The following is a 12096-nucleotide window of genomic DNA, read 5'->3' as shown; positions in this document are numbered from 1 at the left end:
TTATTTGGCTTAAAATACACATTTACTGGAGGAGTGTCGTAAATCATCTTGTTTCCCCAAAACCAGTGGCAGTTACAGATGGCACATGGAATCATAAGATTTAGAAAGAGTAAATAGAAATAGTCAAGGAATCAAAAAAACAAACATAGTCAGTCACAGGGTTGCTGTTTGCCGTAGAAAGGCACAAGTCAAGCTGCACATTCATCTGGGAGCTCCGTGGTTCCAGCAGACTGCAGGTTTTTGTTGATCACAGACACTATATAGGAACCTTTTCATTTATCACACTGAAGAACAACAGGGAGGACTAATGCCAAATGTCTTTTGGAGTTGCAGAATTACACACACTGTCCACTAGGTGGCAGTAAAATACCCAGGAAAGGTAGTGACATGATGTTCAGGAAGAGAAAAGGGATTCTAACAAGGGTTGTCCAATAAAGTTATATACAGGTGACTGAATATGAGGACCTACACAGAATACACCTCAGACTTTAAAATCATAAGCAGTGATGGAATGTAACTAAGTACATTTACACAAGTACTACTTAAGTACAATTTTAAGCTCAGTAAAGTATTTTCATTTTCTGCTAGTTTATACTTCCACTCCACTACATTTCGGAGGCAAATATTGTACTGTTTTACTCCTGCATCGAAGCCAAAGTAGCACATCTTGAAATTAATTTATTTTATTGGCAGTCAGATAAAAAACTCACTTATTCCGATAATAAGAATGTTGAATTTCAGATCCAATAACTGTCCAGTGCGCTACTTTTTATTTGTAAATAATGGTGAAGACTCTAGGTAGTATCACATGGCTGTCACAAGTTGAACACTGTTAGCTATGAATGTTAGGTATGTTCAGGCCACTGTGAACTCACAAACTCCACTTCATGAATCCTTACAGGAAGATTTTAGTGAAACTGTACACTACAGGGCTTGATATAGTACTTGGCATCTCCAGGTACCATCAATAACACTTTACATGATAATGTATTTTGCATCAGCTACATTGGAAATATAAAATATAAAGCCAACTCCCTTTTAAGTACTGTGCCTGTCAGTTTGTGATAACATAGTGTATAGTAGTGCCTTTGTCATGTTCACACTACATTTAGTTCACACTCTTTATGATGCCTATGGAGCTTTCACACATGAGGCTCTTCTTCATTCACATATTCTTCCAGGTTTGATTTTCCCAAGTAAACTAATTAATGTACAATCTGACATTGAGGTTTGAGGCAAAATGACTTTTTTTCACGTGTCTGACCCTGGATGGATGTATTAAATTATATTATTTTATAATAAAGCAGTGTAAGTCTTTGCATTTCCAATGCGAAGGGCCTGAACAAGCAGCTGCATTATTAAATGTGAATAGTGCAAAAGTGCAATTTAATAAATTAAAGTCTGGAGGATGGAGTGAATCTTCTTCTGTGCATCAATCCTGAAGGAGAAGCCAGTTGAATGAAAACCTCAGAGCCCCAGGGCGTCTTTCCGCACGTTGCAACCCAACAGAGCATTTCCAGCTTCCACACACTCTGTCACACACGGTGCTGAAATAAAAAACACAAAACAAGTCATCAGCAGCGGAGACTGAATGTGGGCAAACAACAGATTATAACCAGCTCACACTGTTAAAAACTACAGATCAGCTCTTATTATTATGGTTGTTACCATTCTGAGCACGGAGCCATGAAGCAGCCTTCATAGCCAGAAGCTCCCACTCTTCCTGAGCATCCATCTTGAAGCCATGAAGCCAGATCAGAGCCAGAATGGTGGCCCACACTTCCTGGTTCACCTAATTCACCAAATCAAAGAAATAAACGTGGAACAGTCACGACAGGAGAAAGAAATCAAAGAGAACAAAGAAGAGACGACACAGAGAGAAAATGCTGCTGGATGGTTTTGAACAGTTTGACTTTAATACTTTCACATGAAGCTTTGACTGAAGCTCAGTGGGTGTTTAGGAGCTTGAGTACCACCAGTATTTTGGTCCCATTGATGTTTCTTTATAGGCCTTTCACTATACCCTATGTTTTGTTATATAAACCATGTCATTAAATGTGTTTTAAAATAAGTCAAGTTATTAATTGTGTAATTATATTTGACAGTAACCCACCGATGCAGGCTTTGTGCTCTCCACCTCCTCACTGGTCTTTCCCAGTGCAGCAGCCAGAGCTGGATCCAACACCCAGCAGCCAGACGCCTTCTGGAGGGAGACCAGCTGCAGCAAAGGGTCTGTGGGAGGCTGTTTGACCGGGCGGCTTTCTGCGGAGAAATCAAAGCAAAGATAAAATAACCTTTGCAGATTATCATATTGGTAGGCTATGCCTTTGCAGCAAACTTTATTCTATTTTTTCATACTTTCATACTGTTGTTAAAGTCGCTCCCTTCTCTGATAATTATTGAAAAGTAAGACACTAAACATTCTAGTTTGTTTTTTTACATAAAGTTGGTTATAGTGCTAACAACAGAAAAAAAAATGGTTTGTCTGACAAAATATCAACAGATTAACAAATTAATTAAGTCAGCATTTTATTTAAGTATTGACTTTTATAATTATTCAGAGAAAAAGAAAAAGAACAGCTGGGGGCAAAACAAGAGTGTGCAGTCGTTGTACTGCTGTAATACTAACGTCAGCACGCTAACATGTTCATAATGACAATGTTTACGTTGGATGCTACGAGAGTTCCAATTTTTAGCATGTTCACCATGTTAGCATAGTGTGTTAGACCAATACAAACATGGTCATTTTTTAACTGTGATTGTTATCCAGTGCCTTTTCAGGTCAAAGTTATCACAATTCATCCTGAGGGAGACACGAATGTGTGCACTAATTTTCATGGCAATCCATCCCATAGTTGTCAAAAGGTGTTTCTTCCATAATCTCGTTGTTACTTACGAAACGAGCAAAATGAACGATCACTTGCAAAGATGTTACTGCCCGTCTCTTAAAGACAAAAAGAAGTCGAACATCACATAAAGGCAACAATAGCAAATACATGGAATTTAAATTGTCATAAAAATTAAACAGAAACATGATTTCATTATTTAATGAAATTTTTAAGATATCATAATTGCATAATAAATCCACATATCCACAAAGAACAACTTCTCACAGTTAGTGTGTTATCACTGGACTTTGGCACTGAAGTAACAGATATTTAATCAGGATATAAGATTTACTGAAGTTGAAGTCTGCACATGACCCACCTGTCAACATGTAGCTACATTGTTGACTACGACGAGCTGAACGTGCTCCACTTAAAAAGTCATCATCTCTGCCACCATCTCCAAATGTGTCAGCTGCATATTTGAAAAGAAACAAGAATGGAGTGTCTGTTAAGAACCACAAAGAACAACTTCTCACAGTTAGTGTGTTATCACTGGACTTTGGCACTGAAGTAACAGATATTTAATCAGGATATAAGATTTACTGAAGTTACTGAACAGTGTCATGAATGTTGATCCTGATCTACTGAACGGAATGCTGTATAGACTTTTCTAACCTTTTGCTAAGGAATGATAATAATAACAACAATAACAACAACAATAACATCAACAACAACAATAATAATAAGAAAGAATAAAGTGAAAGTGAAGACATTTAAAAGCGAGATTTGTTAAAAAATGGGCAGAATTCAGAGGTAGCTCCAAAAGTATAGGGGGCAGTACGACCTCTAACTCTAATCTTTTCTGTAGCTATGTTCTGCTGTGGCGACTAGATGCCCTTGGCAAGTAGCCTCAGAGATAAGTGGCCCTATTAGCTGACGGGAGTCTGCATTGACTGCAACCTCGGATGATGGTAGGAGTCTCGGCAGGCAGCAGGGCTCAGCTGAACAGGGCTCAGCAGCCGGCCAGTGAACACCAGACTGGGAATGAATACAGCCTCTGAGACCGACGGGGGACAAAGTAAGGAGATGATTAACAGCTGCTCTGATCAGGACTATGACTCCATAGAGGAGAAGACACGGCAGGTGGCGACAGGAGCAAGCTGACGCTGCAGAGGAGTGTGTGTGTGTGTGTGTGTGTGTGTGTGTGTGTGTGTGTGTGTGTGTGTGTGTACTGTAATGTGACAAGGCGGAAGAATTTTTCATACATCTGCACATGACCCACCTGTCAACATGTAGCCACTTTGTTTCCTACCACAAGCAAATGAACGGTTTCCATCAAAAGAGGGACCACCTGAACTGCCACCACTTCCAAATGTGGCAGCTGCATATTTGAAAAGAAACAAGAATGGAGTGTCTGTTAAGAACGCTGCTTTAAGTTCAGACTGAAGTCAAAAGTAACTATGATCTTTAAAAAGAAACTATGAAAACCGTTGTTCTCGTAGCAATGAAGTGAAGTGCCATGCAGTTACACAAGCAACTACATAAACCACAGGGAATGGCTCACACGTAAATCTCTGAGGAATCTAAAATGTGTTCTTACACAAGAAATGCATTGTTCGGTTTTAATACTGAGATAAATAAAAAATGAAACGGCTCTGTGGGGAAAAATTTCTTGGACTTACTTGCCATACTTCTTTGTCTACGCGCGTGACTATAATGGTGCACCATCCCTTCGGAAAAAAAACAAAAAGCAGAATAAAACAGATACGAAGCCATGGTCTCTTTCTGGTATTCAAATCATGTATTAGCTACACACAAGGTTTTCAGATCATGTGTTGAAAATAAACTATGATGTAAGAGAACTTCCTGCAGAGACTGAGAAGCCATAGGATACAAAACTGATTTGACTTTGTTAAGGTTTGTTTTTCTTGTTCTGCTGTATGTCTATTAGTGTGTATGTTCATTGAGAGAAACAAAAAAACAGACTCAAATTCCAAACCTTTTTTGAAAATTTTGAACAATTCTTGAAAATTTGCAAGTTTTTTCTTCACATACAGAGTCAAACTAAGCCCACAAGAAGCACTTGAATGCAGCTTTGTACAAGTGTTCAAAACATGCTGCAAAGTGAACTTATTTATAAAACTGTGAGAAAAGTGAAATTGTAACGCACAACTTTTCACTTCGGTTTTATGAAAGTTGTGGGTGACACAAAAGTTTTTCATTTACTTTTAAAAAAACAACAAAAAAAAACACTCACCAGGTGTTGGAACATTTCTGCGCACCAGAGGTCCTTTAATCGCCTCGCCGTCCCCTTTGTTGACAGCGATGAAGGCAGTGAAGACGCTGCTCACTCCTGATTGGACACTGAGCTCTACCACCTTCTTCTTCACTCCTCCATCTTGCTCTCTCCTGCTCTCTCTCTCCTCCATCTCCAGGGAGCGAATAAGAGTCCGAGCAGCCAACCTGTGGACTGTTAATCTGCAGACAGGACAGAGGAAGAAACACGTAACATGAACGAGGCCAACCTGTACATCTATCCAATGACATTACACGTCTAAAAACTAGAGCTAATGATTAATCAGCAATCAGCATAACATGATTTGACCATGACCATGAGATGATAAAAAACATAAAAATGAATAATAAAGCAGTATTGTTTATAATATGTTTATATATATGTGTTTATATATATATTTAATTGAGGAGAGGTTTTTCCTATTGTAACTACTTTAACATCCATCCTTGAATTTTAATTTAAGCCAAACTGTTACTATAGAACAGGGGTCTGCAACCTGCGGCTCTGGAGCCACATGCGGCTCTTTTGCCCCACTGCAGTGGCTCTCTGTGGCTTTGAGATTTTACATGAAAATGAATAATATATATATATATATTTTTTATCATCATCACTGCTTTAGGCCGACAGTGATTCTTGCATTCTCCTAAAGTAAAAATGCGTAGCCTACACACAGAATTGTATCTGTTCTATCAAGTTGTGATTAATTGAATGATCCTGAGTTAACACATTGTGTTTTATGCTCGAGCCCGAGGGTTGATTGCTGTATGTGGCAGAGGATAAAAAGAAGGATTAACTCACACTGAAATGGACTAAAATAAATTTAAACTGTCCTGTGTTTTTTTTTACTTTTACTGCCTGCCACTATGTGTTTTATTTATTATCAAATGAGGCTACTTTTTATTTTGTATATTTTCACAAACACAGGGAGGACTTAAGTAGGTCTACATATATAGTTCTGTATTGCTACTCTATTTCTATTTATTGTAGGTTAGTTCTTTTATTTCATAAATGCACCAAAACATGGCATCATTGAAATGGAAATGCAAAGTTCAAGTACCTTATACTGTAAGCATAAGTAGCCCACTGAAGAGATGCCACATCATGTGGAATTATAAATGAATGCTCATTGAGGCTGATTAATAATCTTGACAGGCTAATTTAGACTTTCTAGGCCGTGTTACCTTCATTATAAGACACAAATATGTTTTGCGGCTCCAGACATATTTTTTTGGCGAGGGACGAGGGCAAAAATGGCTCTTTTAATCGTAATCGTGCTGACCCCTGCTACAGAACATATATATATATATATAGATATTATATAATGTACACCACACTTGTGCTGGCTGAACAAAACCTGTTTTACCCAGTGTCCTGTGCAGGTGTGAGACTGAAGTGGAGCTGGTTCTGAGAGGGATGACCTGCCAGGCTGTACTTCACTGTCACACAGCCCTCTGCTGCCTTTGAACTCTGACAAAGCATTACAGTGTTAGTAAACATACTACTGTGGTCACATACCTGATGGGAAAATATATTTTATATTGATAAATGCTGGAAAAAAATCCAACCAGAGAGGTATTCATGACTTGGTGCCACTCCTACCTTTCCACTGAGCTGGGCATAAACCAGTGACCTTTGACCCTGGAAAAGTGCTGTGATTGGTGAAGAGAGGACAGTGACAGAGACTCCCTTTGGCAAATCCCACGTGACTGAGATGTCCACCACAACTGGCTGCAGAGCAAATCTCAGTGACTGCATCACCTGATGAGTGAAAACAGTTTAAATAAGGTGGGAAGATGCACTGAGTTACACTGACCATGAACCATGATTTCTGTCCAAATACAGATTTGCTATTGCATTATCTAACTTTATAGCTTTATTATTTTTAATATCTTTCTTACTTTGGGTTGCATCCTGTCAGCCCCTGTGATGAACTGAGCGTGACCTCCTCCTTCCTTGGCCAACCCATTGATAAGAGCAGAGCTGGCCCCTTCCCCAATCCCAAAAGAGAAACACCTACAATACAGCAGATTAGTTTGATGATGATGAGACATATTCTGGGAACTGCGTGGGTGTTTGTTGTGTTTTGTGTTGTTGTGGTTTCACCTGTGGGAGCCTGAATTCTTCTTCACCAGATTGATAACTTTTTTGGTGTTCTCCACCTCTCCATCAGTAAAGACAAATACCTATAGGAGAGTTTACACTGTCACAACTAGTTACATTACATCACACACAGAAACATGCAGTGTGTGTGTGCGTGTGTGTGTGCGTGTGTGTGTGTTACTTGTCGAGGTTGATTGGGAATGCAGGGCTGGCTGTAAATATGTTGGAGGGGCTTCAGGATCTCTGTTCCTCCCAGATCAGCTCCCATCCTTTCAACTTTCTTCAGAGCTTCCTCCATGGTCTTCTGGCTGTACTCCACACTCTTACTGCCATCACACAAATGCATGAACTCATAATCAACACCGCATACAGAGATGAGGGGACACATCTAGTTTTAGACGCATGGCAATTCTCTCTTGAAAGATTGTCAATGCAGAAAAGTCAATTATTTGAAATTAGACCAACATTATGTAACTCAAAATAATAGCTTCAAAATCAGGTTGATGGTACAGTGTCTTGCAATAGGGTGAAAGGTGTCTCTGTCTCAGCCACTCCGCACCCCTATCACTTGTTTCTGCACTATGTAACTTTAGTGAGAGGGGAGGATCACAGCATTACATACATGTTTATTTACTCCAACAACACACACACAAGCATTAAGACAAAAAACAGGAACAAATTTGTTGGACTGAGTGACATGAGGGCGTGACTTACAGGAAGATGTGTTCATAGCTGGACCCAAAACTGTAGATGTTGAAGTAGCAGCCCATTGGTAAGCTCTTCAACAGGAGCAGCAGAGTGTCCTTAAGGGAAGACAGAAAAGATACTGAAGGCCACTGAGTGAGAGGGACACTATGAATGATCTTATGACTGAAACAACACATAATGAATACCCTGGCACTGCCAATGCGAGTCTGGTCACTTTTGCTGTTCATTGAACAATCCATACTTCCAGATCGATCCAATAACAACACAAACTCTCCACAGGAAGCCACTGAAGACATGACAGCCTGGGGGAACTCAGGGTACAGGCTCAGCATCACCACTGGATCACCCATCAGAGAGCCTGAAACACAGAGGAGAGACAGAAACATGACCACACATCTGGCTTTTACCAGTTGTTACAACAAACTCATCAGTTGGAGGATAATGACCTTTTTTGTTTGTAAAGTAACAACTGGACTCATTCACTAACTCACCAGGCTTGGCAGAGGCCTGTCCTGCCTCCACCACAGCAGTGGGCTGGTGGGCATCTTTGTAATAAATCAGCACCTCAACGTCTCTGTCAAACTTGTGTCCTGTAGCCAACTTGACCTGCAGTTCACAAAACACTCATAAATATAAAGAAAGTGATGTATGTTGTTGTCAGTATTGAGCAACAATCACACACAGCAGACACATTAGCACTCCACCTACCGTGGCCTGGGTTTGCTCTGTGTTGAGGTACTGGAGAGGGTCCAGGGAACAGTTGGACTCTACTTTAGAGACTGGACGAGGAGAGGACACTCGGGCAGAGAAAGACAGACTGTAGGGCACCAGAGAGGCTGGAACAGAGGTCACCTGAACACTGGCACCTTCACTGGCTGTAAATAACATGAGACAAGTGAGGAGTACTGGAATCGAAGAGAGCCTTGAAGATTAGCTATTTTTATAACTGTTTTCATTGTTATTTAATTTAAATTGTAATGCTACATAATTGTTCCTACTAATCAGTGATAAGATCAAACAAAAGAAGCATATGAGCATGTATGATTTCACAGTCACATGTCAGCAGTTTTTGGGAAGTTGAACGACTGTTTTCAACCAACAGTAAAGGTTTTGAGACACTGTATTGTATCAGTATACTAAACAAAGATCCAGGTCCAGACAGGTGTGGTGTGCACTAAGTTGCAGTTTAACCTGGCATTAACATGCATCTCATGTGATCCAATCACAAGTGGACAGCTCTAAGTACAGATGTGAATGCACCCAAGATTATTGGGGATGCATTGAGATCAAATCACTACGACCACATTTGGAGGTGGTCTGGCTCCCATGTGGTCTCATTCTTTTAGGAACGTGTACACAAATGTATCCTGGGCCACACAGAAGGACCACCTGAAGGACGTCTGACATTTGCCTTCTCGCAATTTCTGCATTAAATGCAAAATATTAAGTTGTTTCTTGCTGTCCACCTGGATCACCAAAGACATATGTTAATACCAAGTAGAAACAGGCTCTAAGAGTGTCTGATGAAACTGTTGGTTGGTGTCCCTACCCTGAGGTTGGTAGCGAGGGTTGAGCACAGCAGGCAGACAAAACCTCAGCCCGTCATCAGCCTGCACAGCCAGCTCAGTGACGTACTCCAGCCTGATGGAGGCGCTCTCTCCTGGAGGCAGACTGCCCACACTCAGAGAGAATATATCTGGACTCTGCTCACTCTCCTCCAATAGGAAGGCCTGCTGACCGGAGCTCAAAGCATCATCATACTCCTCACGAGCCTGGAGTACAGACGACACATGAGTCACTTTCACTGTGTTTACTGTGTTTTTCAGCTCCACTGTAGTGAGAAAGTCTTTACTGTGCAGCTCACCTCCTGTTTCTCCTTCACCTCAGCAACAATCTGCGTCTGTCCGATCGTAGCACTGAAATGACAGACAGCAGCATCTCCAGGCAGAGGGAAGACAAACACAGCCTCTAGTGGTTTGTCCTCCTTGTTCTCATAGTTCAGAGTGGAGACCACTGTAGCCACATGGTCCCTCACCTGCAGCTCCACCACCACACTCTTCAGAGGAACTGACACAGAAACAGAAGGAAATCTTTTTTAAAAATTTACAAATGGTTAATGCAACATCAACCAAGATACCTAATTATACTTATTTAAGTCAGAAAGGTCTGAATATTCTTTCGCTCCTCCTTCTCCATAAAACTGTATGTATTAAATTAGAAAAAGCTCTCTGCTGCCTCCCTGTGGCCAAAACACACAGTTGCACAGAAACATTTCTGCACACATACAATATTTACACATGCAGTACACCAGCACATTCACAATGACCCTTTTTCCTGCACACACGCAAACAGAAAATCAAATACATGAACAACTAACAATACAGAGTTAACATAATACCTTTAATTTTACAAGGTGCTACGCCGCCCCGCCCACAAGAGTAAACTTCACATCTGTTATTTTGTCAAATTTATAAAAAACAAGTGAGGTTTTAATGTTCAACAACTGTTTACCTGGTTCCTTGTTGGCAGTTAGCAGACCACAGCAGTTCATTTTTGTACCTGTGTAACAGACAACAAACACTGAGATCTAAATAGATGTCAACAAATAAGCAAAGAGTTAAAAAAAAAAAAAAAAAGTCCTATAATAATTGAGTCAACAAATCACCCAGGTTATACATAATAACAATAACAATAGTAATTCTTAAATCCAGTTGTTGTGAGTGCTTTATTTTGTCTTATGTAGTATAAAAGGACCACAGCTTACATTTCATGACAACTTTGGTTACACCATTAAAATTCTTGATGACATTTTCAACTACAAATAATGAAAAAAATGTACCGCACTTATTCAGGGGAGTACAAAACGCTCAGGAGGACCTTACTGGGTTTTTTACTTATTTATTTTTATGTTTTTTTATAATAATTAAAACTTGCGCTCAGCCCCTCTCCCCATCGCTCAAGTCATTTTTACACAGTCCCTAACTGCCACGGCCGGGCACGCGTACGCACACAAGCGCGCACTTACGCACGCTCTCCATATTTCCAGTAATTCAGCAACGCTAAAAAAAACAAAAACAAAACAAAAAGCTCAAATGAATACAGAAACTACGGTGGCCGACAAGGGCAAACGCGCAGCAACGGCCAAACGCTGCAAATACAGAAATGATGCAAAACCAAAACGACACAAACCCCCAAAACACATGCAACAGAGAAATGTTGCATATTGAGTCCACACAACGGAAAAGCGCCAGTCCGGTAGGGGGTCCCGACCTGGACCTATACTGTATGGACCAGTCTGTACATTGTACCTAAAACTTTTAGAGAGGCAACATAAAAAGGTATGTGGTTTAAACATTTGGTTGTAATCTTTTACAATAATATAACAATAACAGTTCAAAAAGATGAACATATTTACGTAGGCCTAACACTAGCTGATTGTACCTTTTCTGTTTGTTTTTTAATTAAACATGATTAATTTATAATAGGTCCAGGTCGGGAGGTCGGGACCCCCTAGCGAACTGGCGCTTTTCCGTTGTGTGGACACTTTCGTTGTGTTGACTCAATATGCAGCATTTCTCTATTGCATGTGTTTTGGGGGGTGGGGTCGTTTTGGTTTTGCATCATTTCTGTATTTGCAGCATTTTGTTGTTGCATTTGTTTTGTGTGTTTGTGTGTCTTTGGTTCTGCATCGTCATCACAGTTTAATTAAAGTGCGTCGCTGTTCCGCTTCGATTAAAGCGTATTTCTTTATTTTTTTATTTTTTTATTTATTTTAAACCAAACTGATATTTCTTATTCTAAGGAAAGTTACAGCCGAGTCACTGACGCTCTGTATCAGGGGAAAGTTTATGATTCAGCCGTGTCTACGTGATCCTCGTTGCTCAAAGAAATAGGCGACACGGAAGAAACTCCTACCTTTGAAGAGAAGGATTTATGGAGAGCTTGTGGTCGTTTCCTCCTGCAGACAGTAAACATGTACGTTTTCACAACAAGAGCAGGAGCGGTGGAGCAGCTGCAGACAGACAGTCACCACAACTGTTGCTGTACAGTAACTCCCCTAATGCTGCGTCATGATCAGCCTATGAGGGGCGCTTGATTCATGACGAAGCACCGGGTGGGTGGAGCTTGTGTACACTTTCTCTTTCTCTGCGTCATTGGCCAACT

The 12096-nt window shown here is 40.4% G+C and overlaps 1 protein-coding gene across 2 annotated transcripts; it reads right to left on the bottom strand.

Moving 5' to 3' along the window:
* LOC141018256 (von Willebrand factor A domain-containing protein 5A-like) lies at positions 1–11989 on the bottom strand. Of its 2 annotated transcripts, XM_073493183.1 has the most exons (21): positions 11848–11989; positions 10444–10491; positions 9797–9999; positions 9482–9704; positions 8641–8807; positions 8424–8538; positions 8118–8290; positions 7939–8027; positions 7406–7550; positions 7228–7307; positions 7023–7137; positions 6724–6882; positions 6488–6591; positions 5086–5306; positions 4511–4558; positions 4111–4209; positions 3208–3300; positions 2897–2944; positions 2114–2262; positions 1669–1792; positions 1–1547 (listed from the first exon to the last, which is right to left on the bottom strand). In XM_073493183.1, exons 2-21 carry the CDS (start codon positions 10481–10483, stop codon positions 1468–1470), a joined length of 2475 nt encoding a protein of 824 aa, XP_073349284.1. In that variant the 5' UTR covers positions 10484–10491; positions 11848–11989; the 3' UTR covers positions 1–1467. The 2 variants fall into 2 exon arrangements, with proteins under 2 accessions (XP_073349284.1, XP_073349292.1); XM_073493191.1 differs by lacking the exon at positions 2897–2944 and having other exon boundaries at positions 11848–11948.
* Between the last annotated feature and the right edge of the window lie 107 nt (positions 11990–12096).

The sequence above is a fragment of the Pagrus major genome, chromosome 2 (assembly GCF_040436345.1).
Source record: "Pagrus major chromosome 2, Pma_NU_1.0".
In the NCBI taxonomy this organism is placed as follows: Eukaryota; Metazoa; Chordata; class Actinopteri; order Spariformes; family Sparidae; genus Pagrus; species Pagrus major.
This window is presented reverse-complemented; position numbering and strand designations above follow the sequence as displayed.